The 24,352-nt window shown below is 38.6% G+C and overlaps 1 protein-coding gene across 3 annotated transcripts in view; it reads right to left on the bottom strand.

Annotated features, from left to right (window-relative positions):
* Window positions 1-24,352, bottom strand: part of RSPO3 (R-spondin 3) — an 83,696-nt gene that overhangs the window by 31,412 nt on the left and 27,932 nt on the right. For all 3 annotated transcript variants that reach the window (XM_038526733.1, XM_038526734.1, XM_038526735.1), the window contains exons 2-4: window positions 19,928-20,119; window positions 18,149-18,295; window positions 12,154-12,351 (exon numbers count right to left, since the gene is read on the bottom strand). In XM_038526733.1, coding sequence (XP_038382661.1) covers window positions 12,154-12,351; window positions 18,149-18,295; window positions 19,928-20,119 — 537 coding nt within the window. The remainder of the gene's footprint in view (window positions 1-12,153; window positions 12,352-18,148; window positions 18,296-19,927; window positions 20,120-24,352) is intronic.

Here is a 24,352-nt window from a genome sequence, read left to right as displayed (position 1 = left end):
ATTGCAATTAATTAGATATTAACTGTTGATCTTAAAAGTAAGACATATACTTTATGTCTTATTTTTGGAATTACCGATTATTCATATTTCTCAAGTGTGGGTTTAGTATGACACAATATTTTCTTGCCCCAAAATGTGGTATTATTCAAAATATCGGTGAAAAATAAGGAGCATTATGCTTCTAGACAATACATTTCATGTAATGCAAAAATAAAAGGACTCTCTTATTTAGAAGTGCACATGTCTTGCATGAAGATATAAAATGTAACTGGAGTCTGTTCAGAAACTCTTTCCTAAGTCTGATCCTTTGCAAAAATAAGAAATGCAGGCTTTTCCAGAAGAAACAACAAATAAACAAAACAACCATTTACAAGGCATATTTCTCAATTACGGCAGTCTGGGCTCACAGAGGCTAGAGTTATGACCGAGTGGTGTATACACAGTGTAAACACAAGAGTTCAGTAATTAGGTTTCAGTTAATTTTAAAGTGCCAGTGACCTGGTGCATAATCAAGCAAAGGTCATTACCCACCCTGGTATATTTCACACAGAACACCCAGCAGCTAGAAATGGAAAAGGACACATCTTTACTTAAACTTGCACAAATCAGCCCCAGAAACCACTCATTTAAGTTGTAGCTTTTTTTTCTGTTCATTTCAGAACCACCCTACTCACATGAAACTAGAGAAATGGTTTCCAGCAAACCAGAGAAATCAGAAAAAAAAGATTAGTTAGATTAAAATTTTATTAGTATTATGCTGGACATGCCTCCCTAGTTTAAAATAGAGGGAGAAGATCTTTGGTTTTTCTTCCTTACTTAAATTCCATCCCCCCCCCCCCCATGACTAATATTGGACAGGGATTAATTACCCTGGAGAATGATATAAACTTCTCAATTTTTAAAATTTTGAATTTATTTTGCGGAAGGAGGTTTGTATCTGTTTTTTTTTTTTTTTTTGTCAGTCTATGTAGAACTATCACTTAAAATGGCCCACATGTCCCTTGGCTTCAAGGACGATCATGCAATTTGGGCCACTGTGGGACTCCAGTTCTCCTGCCAGTGATTGGCTCAAAAAGGTGGAATTGTGACCCAAGCAGGGTCAATTTGAGTCCTTCAGTGAGAATGGGTGAATGAACACTAAAAGGGGGAGCACACCACCCTTTTGGATTGAGAGCAGTGTGGATGTAGAATTAGGGCTGCACAGAGCCAGCTTTCCCCCTGGGTACAGAGAAGTGCTGTAGCAAGGCCAGTGAAGAGAGAGAAACAGAAGCAGGATGGGTTGAAATGATGAGAAAGAGCCGAATGATACTGTTTGAGCACTTACAGCAGGCTGTGCCTAAAGCCAGTCGTTTTCTTTTTTGCTTAAAGTAATTTGAAATCTGTCATTTTTAACCAAAATGTCCTGATAAATACAGATGGGGTAACAGTAAGCTCGGTGAAAGAAGATTTATCAATTGGGGATATATACTGATATATTGATTTTCTGTTAGAGAAATAACCACCTTTATTAGCAAATGTTTTTTGAAGAAATTGAAAGAAAGAAAAAGCATGAGGAATGGGGTACTTTACAAAAAAAAAGTAAAAGGAACTGAACTGCAGATTAAATGGAAAAAGAGGGGCACCTCGGTGGCTCAATGGTTGAACATCTGCCTTTGGCTCAGGGCGTGATCCTGGATTCCGGGGATCGAGCCCCACATCGGGCTCCCTGCAGGGAGCCTACTTGTCGCTCTGCCTGTGTCTCTGCTTCTCTCTGTGTCTCTCAAGAATAAATAAATAAAATTAAAAAAAATAAGTGGAAAGAGAAATACACATGGAAGGGAGTAGAAACACAGTGGGTTAAGAGATTTTGATGACTTTGCCATTTACACCCATTTTGTACACGTTAATGATAATAGCCCACCGGTGGCAGACACTGTGCTAGATACTTCATGCTTAGATTTGTCCATCTTTAGAAATTACACCTCATCCTACCTGGGGTCTGGTTTGACAGCAATGTATAAAGATCAAACCATTTGAGTGGTGCATTTCCATTCATGATGCAATGAATCCATTCAGGATACGATATGGTTCTAATGTAAACAAGTGTGAGCATGTTTCTGTTTCAGTGATATCACAGAATTTAGTTGTGATCTGGTTGTATTTGCCGGCTCCCGAGAGGCCTGCGTCCTTTCTGCCAGGCTACAACGATCTACAAAGTAAGTCTGTAACGCTTCCACGAAAAAGTTGCTGGAGTAGAGAGAAAGAGGACAAGATAATGATCTACAGAAAGAATAATTCTTTTGTGCCTTCAACTGTTGGGAGTCTTCTCTGCCAAAGAGGTTTCAGCAACACCAGCAGTTTCAAGGAGTGGCTGTATTGGGGAGGTGGGAAGGAGGACAGAGGCATGAAAGGAGGAAGTGTGTTTTTGCTGGAGAAATGTTTATTTTGTAATTAGCAAAGGACAAGAAAACTCTTTTGGAAACTATATTTGGGGGCCCAGAATTTAAATTTATGCTGATGCTCTGTGAGTCTCTCTCCAGGGAACCCTCCTAATTGGCAGGGATCTTAGTTGGCTAAAACAGCCTGCAAATGAAGCCAAGGTCTTGGGGTCATTTCTCCAAAGGGCCCGTTAAGTCAGCTCTGTTCCATAGTCACAAGCTGTATCTTTAACCCTACTTAGCCATCTTACAAACACATATTAGCACATAAACATGGTGGTCACAGAAGAAAGACTTATACTCGCCTTGAGACCAACACAAACGTACGCAGGGATATTTCATTTTTGCCAGCACCAACGGACATCTTTGTGACTGTGTTGGCGAGCTCCAATCAAGACTGCCGCTACTGATGGAGCAAATTGCAAAGATGAAAACTCAACACAATTAAATGCGACCAATAAGCTGATCATTGGGGGTTACTACCCTTGTGGAATGAGACATCATGATGCCAACGTCTGCAGTAAGGGATCTGTGATGGGAGGGGCCTTTGCCTTTCTTGTTCAATGCTATATCCTTAGCCTAGCACACAGCTGGTGCTTCAGTAAATATTTGTTGAGTGTATGAAGGTACCTTGGCCTGGACTTCTATTTATTCTTCCTATTATTCCCATTACGAATCGGAAAGCACAACAGAATATTGTATATATAGAAACAGAAATACAACATCTCCCATATTAACCATTGTGTGTGTTTTTACAAGGGAAGAGATAATAACTTAATAAAAACAATGTTGAGTGAATGAGCCATGATACTCATGTAAGCGCAACCACGAGAAAGACCACACGGGTAGATGGCAAAAACAGTTATGGCTCTCAATCATCCCTGTGTAGGCACACCACCTTGCAAAGTAACTTTGTAGCTTCTCCCACCAAAAGGTGGAATCTGTCTTCAACTCTTGAATCAGGACTGGACTTAAGACTTGCACAGGCTAACAGCATGTGGTCAAAGTGAAACTGTGCCAGTGCTGAGCCTCATCTCGAAAAGAGTTCCTTCTACCACCGCCCCCCACCGCCCGCCCACCGAACCCTGTAGATCCCCTAGCCACCTTTCGATGACAGAAACCTAGTATCATTTTCTCAGTCCTCTAACCAGCCAACCGCATGAGGGAGCCTGGCCTGAACGCACAGTGGATCTCAGCCAGAACCACCTACTCACATTTGTTGTTCAATCAACAGCTATTGTTTTAAGCCAATATGTGTTGGGGTTATTTGTTATGTGGCCAAAGCTAACTCAAACAACTTCCCCTTGTGCACAGGATCTAAACAATGGCCAGATCACTGTTTGCTTAGGGACTGAAGAATGCTTTGTATGGTACAGCTACTACTCTGTTCAATTAACTGACCAGTATGTGCTATGTTACTCATACCAATGGGTTGAAAAGCATTCGTTATTTATAAACTTCACAACAAAGAAATCCCAGAAAATAAGGCAATTGCAAGGATAATTTATTATAAAGGCTTTTCTTAGACTAGGGATGCTGAGGTATCCCTCAGCAACACAGCAGAGAAGCCTAAAAATCAATGGATCACCGTAGCAAGGAGGGGACTGCACAGATAATGCTAACATGTAAGTATTTCCCCACATGGATTCGACCAACATGGAAAAGGTCTCAAATATCTTAGTGACAAAAATAGAATGATATAAACATGGCATTCATTATAAAGAGATCATAACTTCTGGCTGAATGATAGAAATGGTATAGTTCCCAGGATTGCAAGGCATGAAATAAAAGGCTTCTCATTTTCTACAGAGATTTTCCGTTAACACCAAGAAGTTTATCAAACATGTCAGAGGCATGAAACAGAATTGTCATTTCCTTTTTTCAACATCTATCTAGGTGCTGACTACCATCCTTTTGCTTCATCAGTACAGAAGGGAGTAAACTGCATATAAAGGATCATGGCATGGTCTGCAAATCACAAACCTGGGCAGCTGAGAATCCTCACAAAGATCCTGCCATTGTAATGCCAATGTCAGAAGAAACAGTGAAAAGGGCTGGGGCATACAACAGCAGCTGTGACTTTCTTTTATCTGGTTGGATAACAAATTCTGACACTTATCCATTGACTTTACAAGCAGATTTGATGCTTCAAGGGTTCAATGGGAGTTGGTAGGAAAGAAAAAGGAATAATAAAAGTTAAGTAGTATAGCTAAGAAGCAGAAAACATAGTCAAATAAAATAAGGGAAGACGCCATGAGTGACCATGATCGAAAGGATCTGAAGATGATCTACGAATTTATGGGGGTCTTGAGAGATCAATAGTGGTGCCTCCATCCTTCAAAAACAGTAGTGCACCTGTACTAGTTTTAAGAATCTAATATTTAAATTAGGTTGAGGTATATGCAAACTGTAATCTTTCAATCAAGTAACAACCACGCTCTAGGTCTGGTTCTATACTGAACAAAATTAAGAAAGAATTTTGAAGTATTAGGTTAAACCATATAAAACTACTAATATTTGGGTCCATTTATGACCTTGAAAAGTGGCAATTTTATATGGTTCAACCTAAGAGATAGGAGAGTGTTTAGAACAAGAGATGGGTATCACCACCTAATTTGTTTCCATGAAGAGCACGGTTAGTAGTGATTAAACAACTGCAGGCTTCTCCACTGAGGACACTAAATGAAAAATGTGGCTTAGCTTTTAAGAGGAGTATGGACATTTACATTAAGAAACGTCTCTCTGAGACTGAAGGGTGTTATTTACTGTAATATACTACCTTTCTTGGAGGTTTTAAATATACTTGAATATTTTTTGTGCTGGACTATTTTAAATTAAACAATATTAATTTTTAATAAAGTTGGTTATTCCCGTTACACTGGGGAAGAAGATTTCCCCCCTCTGTTCCACCATCTTGTCCTTCTTACCAAAGATTCATACCTTTTGAGGGTTTTCATTGGTGGCAATGGTCTGCTCCAGAATTTGAACAAACAATCTATCTCAGTAGGGGCTGGGTAGGCCCCAAGAAGGGATAACAGAGAGATACTGTTGAGTTTATGGCAGGGTTTCTCATGCTTGTACTATTAGCAGATAGTTTTCTTTGTTTTTTGTGTTTGTTTGTTTGTTTTTTAAGCCGATAGTTTTTGTTGTATGCAGCTGTCCTGTGCAATGTAGTATGTTTAGCAGCATTCCTCCTGTATCTAAATGCCTGTAGTATTTTCCTTCCCCAAGTTGTGATATTCAGAAATTACCCTTGGGGAGCAAAATCACACCTGGTTGAGAACAACCCTCTCTAATGCCCTTATTATTTCTCCCCTGTATTTTCTTGAGTTTTCTCTGACCTATCTCAGAGGGCTAGTCTCTTAACTGGGTGTAGGGAAAGAGCAGAAAGCTCCCATCCTCCAGTGCTTACACAGGATGAGCGTCTGTAGGCCAGCTGGTCTTCCTCCACGAGGTGAAGGTGGGGAGAGGACATCATTTAAATACTCCAGCCAACTGGCATACTACAAATTTGAGCTAATGAATCCATCTATTTGGATTTTGATGAACTGTTCTGGGAATCTTTGCTAAATGTCTTGTTTTGAATTTGAATGAATATTTAATAGAAATCCTTCCTGTAGAAAACTGGACTTTTCTTTCCTGGAAAAGTTGTTATAAAGATTTTAGGAAGCAAACGAAAAGAGAAGCAAGCCTAGGAACAAAGCAGACTCAACATTTTTTATTTGCTTGATTTTGAAATACTGCTGTTGCTGTAACTTTAGATAGAGCGCTCATGATAAACATGATGCGTATTTATAATACTGGTATTTGAGGAAATCATTAATAACAATTATAAATTAACGTATAACACTTTTCCTTAATGGGAAACCAAGATGACTTTTACAACTTTGCTTTTAATTTGGAGAAGGCATATAAGGTGACTTATATTTAAATAATGCAATAAATCCCACACATTTCTTCCCTGGAAGTGTCTCTGGACATTTTATCTACGAGCATACCTCACTTTATTGCACCTTGCCTTATTGTGCTTCACAGATACTGTGGGGTTTTGTTTGTTTGTTGTTTGTTTTGTTTTGTTTTATTTTTACAAATTGAACGTTTATGGGAACCCTGCATTCAGCAAGTCAACTGGCTCCATTTTCCCAACAGCAGCTGCTCACTTTGTGCCCCTGTGTCATATTTATCCCTGCAATATTTCAAACTTTTTTATTATTATTGTGTTTGTTACAGTGATGGTGACCTCTGATGTTAGTATTGTAATTGTTTTGGGGCACCACATACCACGCCCACACAAGACAGCAAACTTAATCGATTTATGTGTGTGCTCAGACTGCTCCATTGGCAAGGTTGTTCCCCCATCTCTTTCTCTCTTCTTGGGCCTCCTTATACCCTGAGATACAATGGTATTGAAACTAAACCAATAAATAACCCTACGATGGTCTCTAAGCTTTCAGGTGAAAGGAAGAGTCACATGTCTCTCACTTTAAATCAAAAGCCAGGTATGATTAAGCTTAGTGAGAAAAGCATTTTGAAAGATGAGATACACCGAAAGCTGGGCTTAGTGTGCCCTTTAGCCAAATTGTGCATGCAAATAAAAAGTTCTTGAAGGAAATTAAAAGTACTACTCCACTGAACAAATGAATATCAAGAGAAGCAAAACAGACTTATTGCTGACATAGAGAAAGTTTTATTGCTCTGGATGGGAAAATCAAACCAGCCACCACATCTCCGTAAGCTACAGCCTAACCTAGAGCTAGGCCCTACCTTTACTTGATTCTGTGAAGGCTGAGAGAGGGGAAGAAGCTGCAGAAGAACATTTTGAAGCCACCAGAAGTTGCTTCCTGAGGTCGACAGAAAGTAGTCTCCATAACATAAAAGTGCAAGGTGAGCAGCAGGTGCTGATGCTAAGCTGCAGCAAGTTATCCAGATGACCTAGCTAACATCATTAATGAAGGTAACTACACTAAACAAGGGATTATCAACACAGACCAAACAGCCTTATATTGGAGGACGACGGCATAGAGCTTTCCTAGTTAGAGAAGAGAAGCGAAGCCTGAACATGGGACTGAATTGTTGCAAGCTCATGATCAAACTTGGATGGATGAGGAGTTGCTTCTCACGGATGAGCAAAGAAAAGGGGTGTTTCGAGATGGAATCTACTCTTGGTAAAGGTGTTTGAAGATCGTTGACATGACAGTAAAGGATTTAGCATATGACGTAAACTTAATTGATAAAGCGGCAGCAGGGTTTGAGAGGATTGACTCCAATTCTGAAGGAATTCTATTTGTGGGTAAAATGCTACCAAACAGCATCGCAAGCTACAGAGAAATCATTTGTGAAAAGAAGAGTCAATCAATGTGGCAAACTTCATTTTTGTCTGATTTTAAGAAATTGCCACCGCCACCCCAACCTTCAGCAGCCACCACCCTGCTCAGTCAGCGGTCATCAACATCAAGGCAAGACCCTCCACCAGCAAAAAGATTACGACTCACTCATGATGATCGTTAGCATTTTTTTTTTTAGCAATAAAGTATTTTAAAATGAAGGTATGTACTTTTTTCAGACATACTATTGCACATTTAACAGTCGACAGTGTAGAGTAAACATGACTTTTTATATGCCCTGAGAAACAAAAAAATTTGACTCATTTTATTGCAATATTTGCTTTAGTATGGAGACCTAGAACCAACCCACACAGTACCTCTGAGGTATCCCTGTATTTATATTCTAATGGTTCCCTTTCTCTTTCTGCTTGGAGGGATGCTATTTCTTCTTTAATTAAGAAAGTAGTCCCTGACCTATTTCTTCTGTGACTTTGCTCTTCTTTCTCCTTTCTATCCCAAGATCATGCAGTGCACATAATTAATCGGTATCTTCTTCATGCAATTAGCTAAAGCAGTTCTTTCATTCTTTGTGAATTTCCCCAAAACCCAATATCTAGAGGAAATTCCCTTCAGTTAACCAAATGTACAAATGAGTGAGGAGCACGTTTCGAGGTCCTCCTTCCTCTGACCCCTCCCTGTACTCTGACACACATAATATTACCCTTTTGCATCAAATACAGGCATATTTCCTTGTCCTGTTTCACTTCATCTACGATGGTGTTGCCCAGTATCAAAAAGAGTCAATATAAGTTGACAACAATTGAACATGCATCTTCTCCTTGTTTACTTCCATTTCAATATTCTGTTTTAATGCACATGTCAGACTAGTCTATATGTCAGCCTTTATACTCTCTTAATTTATATGGTATATATATCTGACATTTGAGATAGATTGTTCTGCTGAGATAGGTTCAAGTTAGAAAATATTGCAAAGGTACTAATTTCTTATTAAAACTGGTAATTGAAGGAGAGGTTAAAACTGATTCGAAGGTAAGGGAAAAATTCTAAGAAGATGCAAACAAATAGTACATCAGACAAAAATTTAGGGGGCTATAAAATTACATTTATATCCTCATATTCATTTACTATATTCTAAATGTGAGAAGAATGTTAGTAAAAAAAAGTGTGTGTGTATAAGATTTTGCAACCATTTTTTTTCAGCATATATATTAAAATACATCTCACAACTTGAAGAATTCATTCTGTTCCTAAAAACTACTTCCTCTGATTCAGTTTCTTTGTGTACATTTTGGAAAGTCATTTCTGGATCTTATCATTTTTCCCTGGAGACCTTGCCTTTGGCAACTGCAACACAGCAGAAAAAAAATCCTGAACACATGCTCCATACCTTTTCCAAATATGAGTTATCTACCTCTGTCTATTGTGAGCCTCTTAGACAGGGATGATATACTTAAGTTTAAATTCAAGATTTTCAGGCTAGATTTTATTTTGAAAAACCTAATCTTTTAGCTTACTCATCTAGAAATACTGAAACCATGAACCTAAAAGATCTTATTTCATGAGTCTATAAGCAGTCAGGAGCAACTTGGGTTAACAGCTATTTTAGTGGTAGAAGAAATCAAGCCTTTATCACTTCATAGTATTTATCTCCATATGTCTTCATACATATTTATAATATATATCTCAGAAACTAAATGAGAAGACTGCAGGTAACATTATTATTTTGATATGATGTTTGATATAGTGTCTTGTCCAGAGTTCATTATTACTGTTCTATTATTGGTTTCTTCGTGTTCACAAAGAATGTTTGGTTAAGTTATCATCAAGAGAAGTGAAGAAAACTATTAAGTTAGAGAAGCAAGAAATCAGGGGAGGAGTGGTTTCCTTCCTATGTTAAATTTCTGAGCCACTTGAGAAAAATTTTTGAGACGTATATAAAGATGAATAAAGATTAAATAAAAGTGCAACTAAATCGGGAATTTAATTATAAATGTGAACCACCTAAGTTTTTCTAGTTGTACGAAGTTCTCTTTGTGAATGTAAAATGTCACTGTTTCGAAGGTCGAAGAGGAGGAAAAAAGACCAAAAGAAACTTTTAGGCCAAGCTAATGTCACGGGTTATTATTTTAAACTTCTTGTGGCATTATTTATCTTATCTGTAGCCGGTTTAAAAAACTGACATTTTCATTGTTAACATTTAAGTCAGGTCCTAGAAAAATATATTAGAAGATCACATTCTCAAACGAAAAACTAGCATCATAATTTAATTTTTCTACTGGGCAAGGTTTTCTTCACTTATATTTTAAAAGTTAAATATACTGAATACTGGTTAGTAATGTAGAAACTTTGTGAAAGAATAATATGAGCAAGGACCACCTGTAAGTCATTAAATATCGAGAAAATTTAGCAAACATAAGTAAATGTACGGCTATGGGAGTCTACCAACAAGCCGAGTGATGAAATATTTGATTTCCAAATCCAACTTTTAAAATTTAAGATGTTTTAAATTAATTGGTAACAAATGCCAGAAAGACCTTTTTCACCAGCCAACTTTCATTCCTTAAACCTAATTTTAATCAAAACCTCCTACAAATTTACAAAAGCTTGAAGTTCCCTTTAAAATCATCCTTGTCTTCAAGAATTTTATCACATTAACTACTTGATTACTAATAGCAACAGCAGGCTGAATACATTCTGATAATGGCCAATTATTCTGGTAGAGGGAAAGACATTTTGCAAAGTAGCAGTGATCCAAGTTCTTTCTTAAATGAATAGTGTTCAAGTTTGCACAACACTCACCTCTCTGTTCCCACTGAATTTTGTTCGTGTATCTATAATCTCCCTTTCATATATGATGTTGTGATTATCTATTTAGACATCTCAACCATCCACTGGAACCTCATTATACCTTAAGGATAAGGATGGTACCCTATTCAGTTGTGAATCCCCAAGATTTAGCACGGTGTGTGGCCACAGAGTAAAAATTCAATAAAAACCATGTTGAATGAATGAATAAAGCAAAGGGAGTTCAACTCCAGAGGTAGCCAAACTCCTTTCAAGCTGCAATTCATTGAGAAGATCATTTATTGGTTCAGTAAAACTACCAATAGGTTTATCCAGCTACATGCCATCTTTGTAGGTAGTGGAGTGGAGGACATTAGTGAGAAAGGTGGAAAAATTATATTTTAAAAGCCAACAACTGCAGATCTTCTAAATGGAAGCTAAATTACCCTAAAAACATCATATGACATGGCCTATTTCTTCTTGGCAATCATAAGACTTTAGAACAGGCTCTAACACAGAGTTATTTATTATCGATCTAATAGATTATATAATCTGATAAAGTTAATGTAACATAAAACATATCTGGGGATCAAATGTCATTAATGCTTATATTATAAAATATGCCCTGGTCATCTACTTCAAATGTAAAATCAGTATTAGAAACTTCTATTAGGGCCCCTGGCTGGCTCAGTCAGTTAAGCATGCAACTCTTGGTGTCTTTTTTTTTTTTTTTTTTTTTATTTATTTATGATAGTCACAGAGAGAGAGAGAGAGAGGCAGAGACACAGGCAGAGGGAGAAGCAGGCTCCACGCACCGGGAGCCCGATGTGGGATTCGATCCCGGGACTCCAGCATCACACCCTGGGCCAAAGGCAGGCGCCAAACTGCTGCGCCACCCAGGGGTCCCCAACTCTTGGTTTCAGCTCAGGTCATGATCTCACGGTCATGGGATCAAGCCTCACATCAGGCTCTGTACTCAGTACGGAGTCGGCTTCAGATTCTCTCCCCCTCCCGCTCCTGCTAACTCTCTCTCAAATAAATAAATAAATAAATAAATAAATAAATAAATAAATAAAATCTTTAAAAAAACACTGTAGAAACACATATACATTTAAATATTTTTAGAAATACTATGTAACCCTTAAAATAAGTTTACTACAAAAGCTTACAGTCTAATTGTACTACTTTGATTTGTAGGCAACGGAAAAGAGTAAGTTTACAGCTGGTGTCTCTTCACTATGGATTTGTAGCAAATGGCATTAGACCTTGTGTTTATGAGGCTTCTCAAAAGTTTTCTAGGTACTTGAAGGGATGATAGGAAAGATAATGACCCAAAAGAAAAATATAGGCCTAAATATCTATAATTCATCCTTTTTCATCAAGATCCAATTAACACACTTCTATAGTAGTTTATAGCTTTGATATTAGACTCCGTTGTTTAAAATTGCACATTTAATATTCTGTAATTTACAACCAACATAGGCTTTGGCTGGTATACATTTTGGGGTTTTAGACATGAGCGATACTAAATGTTTCCTAAGAAATAAGTGAAATTTGCATCAAATTATGAGGATTCAAATAAGCACATTTTTCTAGTATGATTGTACCTCGTTCTCCCTTCTGACACTTCTTTCTTTGCACTGTACACTTTCTTGTCTCACTGGTGGGGGGACACAGGTTACCCTTTGCTGATGGATGCTGTGTTATTTCTCGGACCCGTGTTTCAGTCCCTCTTTTGAAACCACATGTTTTCCCCTTCTTCATGCATGGACTCCACGGACTCCATTCACTGGCCTCACAGTGCACTGAAACAGAAGAGCAGAAACAGGCTCAGCTGGCTCACAGATATATTCACGATTGCTCAATAAACAAAAAGGTTTGCTTCTATCAATATTTGCTCTAATTCCGGGAAATCCTGTAGAACAAACTTGGACAAGATGACTTCAAAAAAACAATGAGAAAGAGAAATACAGGGACATAATGTTTTCCCATTTTTAGTGTTCATCATGTCAGGTAAACTTATCCTTGCATTCAGTCTACTTTTCACTCTAGATTTATAAACCCAGGCACTAATATAATTGTAATTGGCCAGTGCTTTATAATTTCTACAAGTATTGATTGATCCTGACCATAATTTGATCTAGAATTATGCTAGAGATCAGCTTTTCAAACTAGAGCGTGCAACAGCATCACCTGGAGGGGTTGTTGAAGCACAGACCACTGGACTCCACCCTCAGAGTTTCCAATTCAGTTGTCTGGGATGGGGCCTGAGAATTTGCATTTCCAACAATACACTTTGAGAATTTCTGTGCTCGAGAATGGTTAAGCAAAAGAGGCATCCTGGTCATAGGCCTGGATTCACGGCCTTTTCCACTTCATATGCAGGTGAGGACTTAAATTTTATCATTGATTAACAGAGATGGTTCAGGCAGGGAAGTATCTATTTTAAGTGGATTCCGATTCAATTTCAGCTGATAAATTGGTTCTAGCATTAACTAGAAGGAGTGATTTCTAAGATGAACAGATGTAATTTTTCTACAGCTTCTTTTGTAGCTCTTCCCCTTTTTCTGTATGTATTAATCTCCTTTTCAACCACAGCTTTCCAAAGTCTTGTAACAGATTTCTGCACTTCTAACAAAAATAAGTATCTGCAGGATGCTATCATTCTATTCATGTTCCTGCAAACTTCCTAGTTTACACTAACTGAAACAGTTTGCAGCAATAATTCTTTAGATGATATAAGATTCTTTCCACAAAACACGTTTCCATTAACTTTTCTCTTTGCCTTCTGATTTAAAAGATTCTTATTTTATTTTATTTTTTTAAAAGGTTTTATTTATTTATTCATGAGAGACACAGAGGGAGAGAGGCAGAGACATAACACAGGCAGAGGGAGAAGCAGGCTCCAGGCAGGGAGCCTGATGTGGGACTCAATCCCAGGTCTCCAGGATCAGGCCCTGGGCTGAAGGCAGTGCTAAACCGCTGAGCCCCCCGGGCTGCCCAAGGATTCTTATTTCAGAGCAGAATGCTATCTTTTATGTAAGCTCAAAAAATAGAATCTAAGTGTTTTAGAAACCTAAATCCTTTTGCCATACATCTTTTCACATGCTTTTTACAGTTACCAACAGGTACCTGAATGCAACAGAATTAAAAACAAATGGCTGGGTAAGTGAATTTAAGTTTCTGTGAACTTAAATGAACTTTATGGAGCCACTCTTTAACCAGTTTTCATGTTCAGTTATGACACAACATTTTTAGTTAAAGAATAGAGCAATGAAGTCACTTAATGATATCAAATCTTTTGCTAGTTAAGAACAAATCTCCCATTCTGATACTAATGATACAAAAGCAATGGATCTTTAGCACAAATAAATAAAACCACCTCCAAAAAAAGCAAATGGAAAAGTAAAAATCAAAGTTTGTGAGCTACCACTTTGTCTAGTATTTGGTTAATGCCAGAACCAAGAGTTCTAAATTAGAAAAAAAAATTACATGATGTGAAAATGACCAGAACTTTGGTGCTTTTTTCACACTTGCAAAGGTGGTCTAGGCAAATGCATATTTAGACTTAAGAAAAAAAGATTTTATTTTTTAATTTATTTTAAAAATTATTTATTTATTCATGAGAGACAGAGAGAGAGAGAGGCAGAGGCAGAGGGAGAAGCAGGCTCCATGCGGGGAGCCTAATGTGGGATCACGCCCTGAGCTGAAGGCAGATGCTCAACCCCTGAGCCACCCAGGTGTCCCAGAAAAAAAGATTTTTAAAATTACAGCTATGAGTTCTTAGATGATAAATGGTTCTAAAAATATGTGTGTTTTTTTTTTTTTTTTTTTTTAAGAGTAGTCTCCACAACCAGTGTGGAGCCCAACGTGCGGCTTGGACTCACAACCCTGAGATCAAGATCTGGGCTAAGATCAAGAGTTGGATACTTAACTGACTGAGTCACCCAGGTGCTCCTAAAAATGAAATTCTAATGACAATCTTAGATAATTCCATTGAGGAAGAAGGAGGAAAAACATTTAAAACTGATGAGTTCAGATAGTAAAAACGCTCTAATAAGAGCAAACAGTTAAAAAGCCTTGAGGGGAAAGAATTTCTCCCAGAGAAATACTGTAGAATGAATCTAGTGTCTAAAAATATTTACGGAAAACTGGTATCTTTGGAAAACCTGAAAAGGTAACAAAATAGATGATTTAAGTTATATTCAGGCTGCTGCTGAATGATGCAGAACTGGGGCGTCATTTGGGCAAGAAGCAACTAAGAAGAAACAAAATTGCTCACTTTCTCTATTTCTTCTATTTTTTGCATGGAGGACAATATTAACACTGGAAATATTTAACTAGTCACTAATGAAGCAAGGATCTCAAAAAAGTAATTAGCTTCCTGTCCCCGGAAGTGGTCACGCTGTGGTCGGTTATCAGTCTGGAATACTATAAAGGGGGTCCTTGAATTGGGAGAGAAGCTGAACTGAATGTTCCACCAGTAATGGCCTCACAACACCATTACTCGTTAGCTCTCATTCTTGTTGATCAACTGCGCGGGTCCACTGAGAGCGTAGTGAGGGCATGTTCCTTGCTACTCCCTATTTAAAGTTTTAAAGTTGGATGCCTCCCTCTGTGGATACTTGAGTAAGACCCACTCCCCAAGAGGAGATGACATGATGATGGTGCGGGAAGGAAGCAAATATCTAGAGCATGAAGTAGAAGAACTATATTCTTCTATAAAATTGGGTTTAATGGGATGCCTGGGTGGCTCAATGGTTGAGCGTCTGCCTTTAGCTCAGGGCCTGATCCCAGATTCCCAGGATCGAGTCCCACATCGGGCTCCCTGCATGGAGCCTGCTTCTCTTCCCTCTGCCTGTGTCTCTGCTTCTCTCTGTGTGTCTCTCATGAATAAATAAATTTTAAAAAAATCTTTAAAAAATATTGGGTTCAATGGGCATTCATGCCAACTTTAACAGCAAACCATGAGGAGTGGATGGATATGTTGCAACGTTAAGGCTTTCACCCTCGCTCTCTATCAGGGTGGTATTTTCTCTGTTTATGACTTTTCCTCTTAATAATAATCTGAGTAAGAAACGAGTCTCACAATGCAGATTTCAGCTATAGGAGGGACACATTCTTCAGTATCTTCTGTGAGCACCAGAGAGCCAGAGTCAAGGCACTAATTATAGCACTGACAGTAAGTCACACCGTGTCCTTGGAATCATTATTTCAAGCCCTCGGTCCTAGTTTCATATCTGTTAAGGGACAAGGCTTTAATGTCCCTTTGCGATAAGCAAGCAGGTCACCATTTCTCACGACAATTCTGGGGACAAGTACCAGTCATAGCCCACTGCTTGTTGGATAGACAGCACACAATGCGAGGCATCCCTCAGGCCAAGCTACAGGGGCCAGCCCTGGACCAAAGTTGCAGGTTTGCACTATTGCTGTGTCCTAGGTCGTTGATACCTAACTGTTCAAAGAGCCACATTCGCTAAAATGGCTTTTAGGTTGCTAACCCCTACTCTAAAACATATGCATTTCTTCCCCCCCCCCATTTTTTTTAACATACGTATTTCTTAAATTTAATTGTATTAAGAAATAGTTTTTGTTGGGACGCCTGGGGGCTCAGCGGTTGAGCATCTGCCTTCAGCTCAGGATGTGATCCCAGGAGTCCCACATCGGGGTCCCTGTGAGGAGTTTGCTTCTCCCTCTGCCTGGGTCTCTGCCTCTCTGTGTCTCTCATGGATAAATCAATAAAATCTTAAAAAAAAAAAGAAATAGTTTTTGTCTAAATAGTAGCATAACTTACCAGTAAGCTTTACTAGTTAATCTAACAGTGCCAGGTACTAAAGGGTCTCCATGAGAAAAAAGCATTAATACACTTAGGGTAAACAGCTTTTCAAGGACTGAATGCTACACTTTCAACAACTAAGGAAGTCTAAACAAGCACCCCTTTTCCTTGGTAGAGAAATACCACAAACTTTCTGCAACTCAGCCTGGATTTTTGTCCTTTAACACTCCACAGAACTGTTTCCTATTTCTTCCACAGTTTGGAACTTATTACCTTTAATCATCAGCCCTCAGGACTTATAAAGAGATGAACGTGAAGTGCTTTCTCATGTATGTTTTACCCTATTTCTAAGTTGTTTCTCTGTGTCTTTATTGACTAGAGGGAAAAAAAAGACTAAACCAAAATGAGCCATGAACTGTTTCATGCTTGCTGTTTTCCAGATGCTTCTGAAATTATCTTAAAATATCATCTATTTGATTTATTCTCCTACAGACTTTGTTTAGAAATAAGTACTTCCCGTGGACCTGAAACAGTTAAACCACCACTTTATTACTCTAGCACTTTTGATTCTAATGGACCTATCTGGGGGGACCCCAGGGGAGTCCTGGAGACTATCTTGTACTGAATCAGGAGGACATTTGTGTGCATATGCCAGTATCAGTGCAGCATCAAAGGTTCTTGTAACTCTTGCCTAGGGGATTTCGAGATTTAGTATGCTGTTTTCCCATTTGGTTCAGCATCTGCTCCCCAACTGTTCATCAAACTTGTAGCTGTAGTAGCTGCGCAACATTTAAAAGATGGAAAATAGAGCCTGACAGTGATCCGTTATTTAGACAAACAACTGGTCTCAGGGACCTCCCCTCCAGGAAATACAGCCTGCATTTAATCAGACTCTGTGACTGTGTCCTTCTGTCAGTTTGAGTGAGTCCAAAAATCCTCTCCTTGTTTCTCAATACCTGTGCAAGCAGGACGTTTCAGCAAAGGAGCGCAGGAGGAAAAAAAAAGTCAGATTTTTAACTATATCAGTTCCCGTTCTGTAGATCTGTGGCTCATCTACTGAGTGTCAAAGGGTTATATTCAGAGAATGTTTTCTCCCCTTGGAAAAACAACATTGCTCACTGCTGGACATTAGACCTAGGTGCTTTGTGAAATTCCTGTTCTAAAGTGGACATTTCGTTCAAGACCAAATATGTATTTGTGTATATGTATAGTCCCGTAGATATGTTTATAACACATAATACATATGCACATATCTGTAATGAGTCACTGCAAATAGAACTTCATTGTCTCATAAGGCTACAAACTAAATCTGCCAGGATCAGAAGAGCTGAAGCAGTTACCAAGAGTCTATAAGAAATAATGGAGCAAAAATGAGTGGGAAATATCAGAAAGGGAGACAGAACATGAGAGATTCCTAACTCTGGGAAACGAACTAGGGGTGGTGGAAGGGGACGAGGGCGGGGAGTGGGGGTGACTGGGAGATGGGCACTGAGGGGAGCACTTGATGGGATGAGCACTGGGTGTTATTCTATATGTTGGCAAATTGAACACCAATAAAAAATAAATTTATAAAAAAATTAAAAAAAATAATAAAAAAAGAAATAATGGAGCTCCTATAGGGTATTAAATTATACTGTGACACATGCTGTGTCAGGCTGTGGAAACTCCGCTAAGATGGTATCTTTGTAAGGACGGATGAAGACAGCCCCTTGGAAATAGTCCCTCACATCCTTGTGAAATGGGACTTTGAGCAGCACTTCCACGGAGACTGACATTATCGTCTGAGGTGTTTCTCCTCCCCGGTAAATTTTAGAGTTCCTTCTCACCAATACTGACGCACTCCATGGTATGGTTGTTGGCTTCCAACCCTTCTGGGCAATTGTCAAGGCACTTTCCAAGGTGTAAGTAAAATCCACTTTTACACTTTGTGCAGAAATTTTTGTTGAAACAGGTATCACAGTCAGCTTTGCATTCTGAAAGAGAAAAAAAAGAAAAGAAACACTCTTTCATTATCTTCACTTACCTGTTGCTGGTCCCAGGTCTGGATGCTTACAACGCAGGCACATGGGACTTCTGTGTCAAACACACTTAGGATTCAAAATTATTGTGCCAAGCTGGATTATGGATTCGTCCACGGTCATTTAAGTGATATACATCAGTCATTGACTTCAAAATTATCGTACTGATAGACCTATGAAAAGTTTCTTGGCCAATACATTTTCTGCCAAGAAAGTTTATAAGACCAAGTATCTATTTATATTAAATGACAGTAAAAAGTGTTTTATCGGAGCTTTAATGAAATATACCAGCTACTGCTTTTGGGTCGTTTTGGAAGTCTGTTCATTTGTCCAACAAATATTTGATTGCCCACTATATGCGTAGCACTATTCTAGACATTGATTGACAACAGTGCATAAATCCCTTTTATGGACTTCACAAAGCTTACATTTTAGGAGGGGAGACACAATAAATAATAACAACAGTGACTCTTATATGATGATTACTGTAAGTCAGGTACTTATTTTATATATTGTCACTTAAACTTTTATATATTAAGTCACTTTTGATTATTTTATGATATTAAGTCACTTAAACCTCACAATAACTCAGTGAGTTAGCTCCTGCTCCTGCTCATTATAATTCCCATTTTAAAGAAACCGAGTCTCAGAAGGATTATGTAAGTAGCCTGGGACCAGAGAGTACAGTGGTTTTGGAAACCAGACAGTCTCGTTCCAGACTGATAAGTGCTCTGGAAAGAGTAACGGTAACAACCAAAGCTGGGAGAGAGATATGGCAAATGATAGATACTGGGGAAAAGGTTGATTATGGTGAGTAAGCTGGTCACGAAATGCCTCTCTGGGAATGTGACCTATGAGCAGAATCTTAGATAAAAGAAGAGAGTCAGCCATGCACAGATGTGGGCAAAGAGCTTTCTGAATGGCCAGAACAGTCAGTGTAGAACAGTAACTGCAAAAGCCTCGAGGTGGGAGGATCTCACAAGAAGGCCAGGAGGTCAGTGCAAAGGGGCTGAGGTGCAGCCGCAGGAGAGGAGTCTGCGAGGGAGGTGGGGCCCCGGCCCATGACAGAGAAATGGTATTTCCAAATTTACGTAGTGACAGGGTACTGGGTCTCCAGTGGGGAGAGTAGACTTTCTGAGTCCAAAGGAGAGGGGCTATGTTAGTGTTTTCACACTTATTTCCAACAGATAGGTAAATGTTTCTTTTGCTGTACTAGAATCCTTCTTGAAGCAAAAATAGCTGAATTTATTCTTTAAGTCATTAAATACTTGGATCAGCTGTGATAGTAATGGGAAGTTCGGTGGCATTAACGCTTACAGTACCTTTCTATAGGTTCCATGAGTAATAACCAGGTTCTCAGTTTCCCCTTTTACAGGGAAAAACAGCAACAACACAAAAGTTGAGTGTTTTTTGTGAGAGGTGAAAATTTTCCCACTCTAAGGGCTAAGTCCAAGTATGGTTTAGCCTAATCATCAGGTAAATATCATTATTTACTTAACACTGAAAATCACAAATATGCTAGAGGCCAGGTCAAATCTGGAAAGCCCCCAAGGATGAGATAAAAACATAATTCTGTGTAGCACTTACTTGTACACTTATTTATATCTGGATATCGAGTTCCATAATATCCACTTGGACATGAAGAGAGACACACTCCAATCTGCTTCATGCCAATTCTTTCCAGAACAAAAAATAGTCTGGGCTTACATGACAAACATCCATTGTAATCTGAACACGTGGCACAGCCTCCTTGGCAGCCTTGACTGACGTTAGGATGCACTAAAGGGACAAATGTCAGAAAGGCAAAAACAAGCGTTAAATCATAAATACAGAGGTTCGAGGACATTCTCCAGGCAGGAGATATACTTTGTGTCGTTAGCTTTCAATTGGTGGTAATGGGTGAATGAGTTGGGATTTCCCCCTCTCTTTTCTATGATCTGGTATTTCCCTTTAATACAAACACATATTGTTTCTAATCTAAACGTTCTTAAAAATTTGAGACTTTGGAAACTAAGAATATACTGCCTCAAACCATTTATAGATTACATGCGTGCACGTGCACACACATATGCGTAGAGAAAATATTCTCATCACACCAGCACCGTGGAAGATTAGAGACCTGGTAACTTGTACTTATTCACTGAAATCAATACATATTAGTTTGCTTGTCATTTAGGTGGTGGATGCTAAGCATGCATCTAATTTTTTCAAGCAAGGGTGACAACATAGAGGAAGGGTTGACTTGAGTAAGGGCACTTCCTTCTAGGAGACATTTTTTCAACTACAATCTATTAGAGAACACAAATTTACTCTTGGATCTAATGCAAATTGATTCTGAAACTATCCAGCTCCTTAGAACCTCCCCTCCCATCCTTTCTTAAAATATTTCCTCTTTCATGAGTTTTATTTTTGTCAGTCCAAATTGATTCAATGATGGAAATGTGATATTTGTCTTACCAGCGTTTCCACATGATAGTATATAGTCATTTATGATTATAATATTTATAATGTTCAATGTTTTACCTTTGGGGAGAGTTTCTTACAGTTCTTTTGTCCTCATCTTCCATTTGTTCAAGTAAAATATTTATCTGGTGAGGACATGGCACTAAAGATCCTTGCTACATATATTCCTAAGAATTCTAAGGTTTCCAAGGGTCACCAGTGTGTGTGGTGAGACTGTTCATTAACAAGTCTGAACAAATATAAACGAACACGTGGAAGATTCAAGTTTACTTAAGATCTTGACAACTTATGACTATTAACTGGTCATCAACACCTGCATATGAGCTGAGGGAAAACCATGGACTCAAGTACATCTCTCAGGTAGCTGGTGTTTGGGATATTTCTTCTCCCCATGTGTTCTGTGTCCAAATACAATATAAGTAGCTTTATTGTCCTTCTAGGAATCCAGAAAGGAAAACCTGTGACCTTTATGAGAAACAAATGTTGATGTACAGGGGTGCGAAGGCATCCCGGTGTATTTCTGACTTCTTTTGTTGATGGTGGTGGGGTTAGGCTCTGATGGGCCTTGCCATTATCAGGTCTGACTTCAGAGCACTGTTTGGGTCTTGCTAAGTTCTTTACCACAAAAACAAATCCCACCAGGCTTAGTTAAAGGGGGGTACCCATAAGCCCAATCAGCCTTACCGCAGGGGTGCAAGGGTTAGCTACAGAGAGGTCATTTGGTTGACCAGCATCCTCTGTCTAGAGGAAACCATCCCTGAATCAGCCACAGGAACCACAAGCAGCTCATTCTCATTCCAAGACGTTTTGTAAATAAACTGAGGAAATGTGTGGGGGAAGGGAGGTCTGCTTTTCCTGTACATGCTCCTCTGTGGGGTGGGGCGGACATATAAAGTGGCACAGGAGGTTTAGACATTATAGGACCTGGGAGACTTGTAAGTGAAAAACTTTCCCAAGTAACAGGGTCATTTTTCATGCCAGTAATTCAACATTAGAGACTTACGGAAAATATGTACATATTTTAAGTAGGGAAAGACCCTAAAAAGGAAAAGGATGAAGAGAGCTTCCTGTGTCCAGCATCTAGTTGGGTCCATTTTAAGAAGTGTGAGATATAGGTAAAAACCTGTGAAACCTTCTCATATAGACCTCATTTTGAAAGAAAATCACTTCGGGCCCAGGGCTGTAAGTCACTCTGAGTTTGAATAAAGATGAGTTAGACTGGACAACAACCTACCTCTATCTCTGAAATGTAGCTGCTCAAAGGAAACACAATTGTAATTTCAAGGACCTTGAAGCTTTTGTCAATTATATCTTTAAATCAGTTATGAAAATAAACAGGATTTGCATGGGTAGAGCCTCAAAAACTGATATATATTAAAATAAATTTCATTTAAAAAATGGGTTTTGAATGATTAGAAGCATCTCCAGGAAAGAGCCCCGTAAAAAGTCCCATGATTGGTAATAGTTCCTACCAAATTTATGAGATGTCCCAAAGTACCTTGCTCGATTCTTTCTCAAAAACTTGCACTGATGAAATCTAGCACAGTCAGCTTATGCCATTGTGCTACATTCTTCTTGCTTGCTTTTTTTTTTTTTTTTTCGTATTTTTCCTTTTTAGACACAAGTTTTTGGCAAAGTAGATTTTTGAAAAAGTAAAGAAGACATAAATGTCCTAATTGAGAATGAAAATGCCTGTTTGTTTTTAATCAAACAAAATTTTGAATGTGGGCAGGCACAAATGATGGCAAACTTTATTTTTTCAGGAAGGTTTCAGTGTTATGCTGTGAGAAGTAGGGAAAATTGCGACTATGAAGCTCAGATTCTATGATTCTAAATTTTCTTTTACAGTTGAGTAGTGATTGTTTCTTGAATGCTGTATAAGGGTCACTCAAATTATACAGTCAGTATTACACAACTAGATACAAATTTCCCAAACTTCATCTTAAGGCAAATTTTTACTTTTATATGAAAACCACAGAAAACTTTGGTCTGGATTGACTGTAACAACTCTTTCAGCCTTAGAGTCTTATGATTCTAAAGAAAGAAAATTGAATTCTACTTTTTCATGCTTCTTCTTTTCCATTCCAAAAATAGCTTCATTTTGCATTTCTAAATCACCTTCCCCCCCCAAACAATGCTTTTGGAGTATTATTTCATATGAGCAATGGAGGTGTTAGTGGTGCTGAGGTTTCATAGAATATCTAAGGTTTAAACTTAATCTTTGAAAACGAGTTGAACAAAACTAAAAGGAAACTTATGGAATGGGAGAAGATATTTGCAAGACGTATCAGCTAAAGAGCTTGTATACAAGATCTATAAAGAACTTATCAAACTCAACACCCAAAAAACAAAAAATCCAGTCAAGAAATGGGCAGAAGACATGAACGGACATTTCTCCAAAGAAGACCCACAAGTGGCCAACAGACACATGAAAAAATGATCCACATCACTCGGCATCAGGGAAATACAAATCAAAACCACAATGAGATCCCACTTCACACCAGTCAGAATGGTTAAAATTAACAAGTCAGGAAATGTTAGATGTTGGCGAGGATGCGGAGAAAGGGGAGCCCTCTTGACACTGCTGATGGGAATGCAGCCACTCTGGAATAAATACTGGGTATTTACTCCAAAGATACAAATGTATTGATCTGAAGGAGCACCTGCACCCCACCCCGATGTTCATAGCAGCAATGTCCACAATAGCCAAACTGTGGAGAGAGCCCAGATGTTCATCGACTGATGGACGGATAAAGATGTGAGATACATACATACATATATATGTGAATATTACTCAGCCACCAGAAAGGATGAATACTTACCATTTACATTGATGTGGATGGAACTGGAGGGTATTATGCTGAGCGAAATAAGTCAAGCAGAGAAAGACAACTATCATATGGTTTCACACATATGTGGAATATAAGAAACAGCACAGAGGGTCATAGGGGAAGGGAGGGAAAACTGAATGGGAAGTCATCAGAGAGGGAGGAAAACCACGAGAGACTCTTAACTATAGGAAACAAACTGAGGATCACTGGAGGGGAGATGCGTAGGGGGATGGGGTACCTGGGTGATGGGCACTAAGTAAGGCATGTGATGTGACGAGCACTGGGTGTTATGTGCAACTGATGAATTACTGAACTCTACATCTGAAACTAATGATGTACTGTATGTTAGCTAATTGAAGTTAAATTAAAAAAAAGAAAACTAGTTGAAGTAATCACTATGTAAGTAGCCATGGTGGGGCTAGAGGAGGGAACACCCCAATTATCCACAACAAGGAGACTGGCATGAGTTCAGTGCAACTGATACATAAATAGTGGTTAATGGAGATATGATGGACATAAACTGAGTGGAAGCACAGGATAGATCTAGATTATGGAACCCTTTGTGGGGTGTGCCAAGGAAATTATTCTGTAGATATAGGAGATTTTAATCTAGTGAGTGATGTGATCACATTTGTATTAGAAAGGTAATTTCTCCGGTAGTATGTAAGACACAGAAACTAGAAGACTAATCTAGTGATCAAGGTAAAGACTGATGATA

Source organism: Canis lupus, chromosome 1 (assembly GCF_011100685.1).
Source record: "Canis lupus familiaris isolate Mischka breed German Shepherd chromosome 1, alternate assembly UU_Cfam_GSD_1.0, whole genome shotgun sequence".
In the NCBI taxonomy this organism is placed as follows: Eukaryota; Metazoa; Chordata; class Mammalia; order Carnivora; family Canidae; genus Canis; species Canis lupus.
Note: the sequence above shows the minus strand (reverse complement) of the source record. Positions and strands in the feature narration are given on the sequence as shown.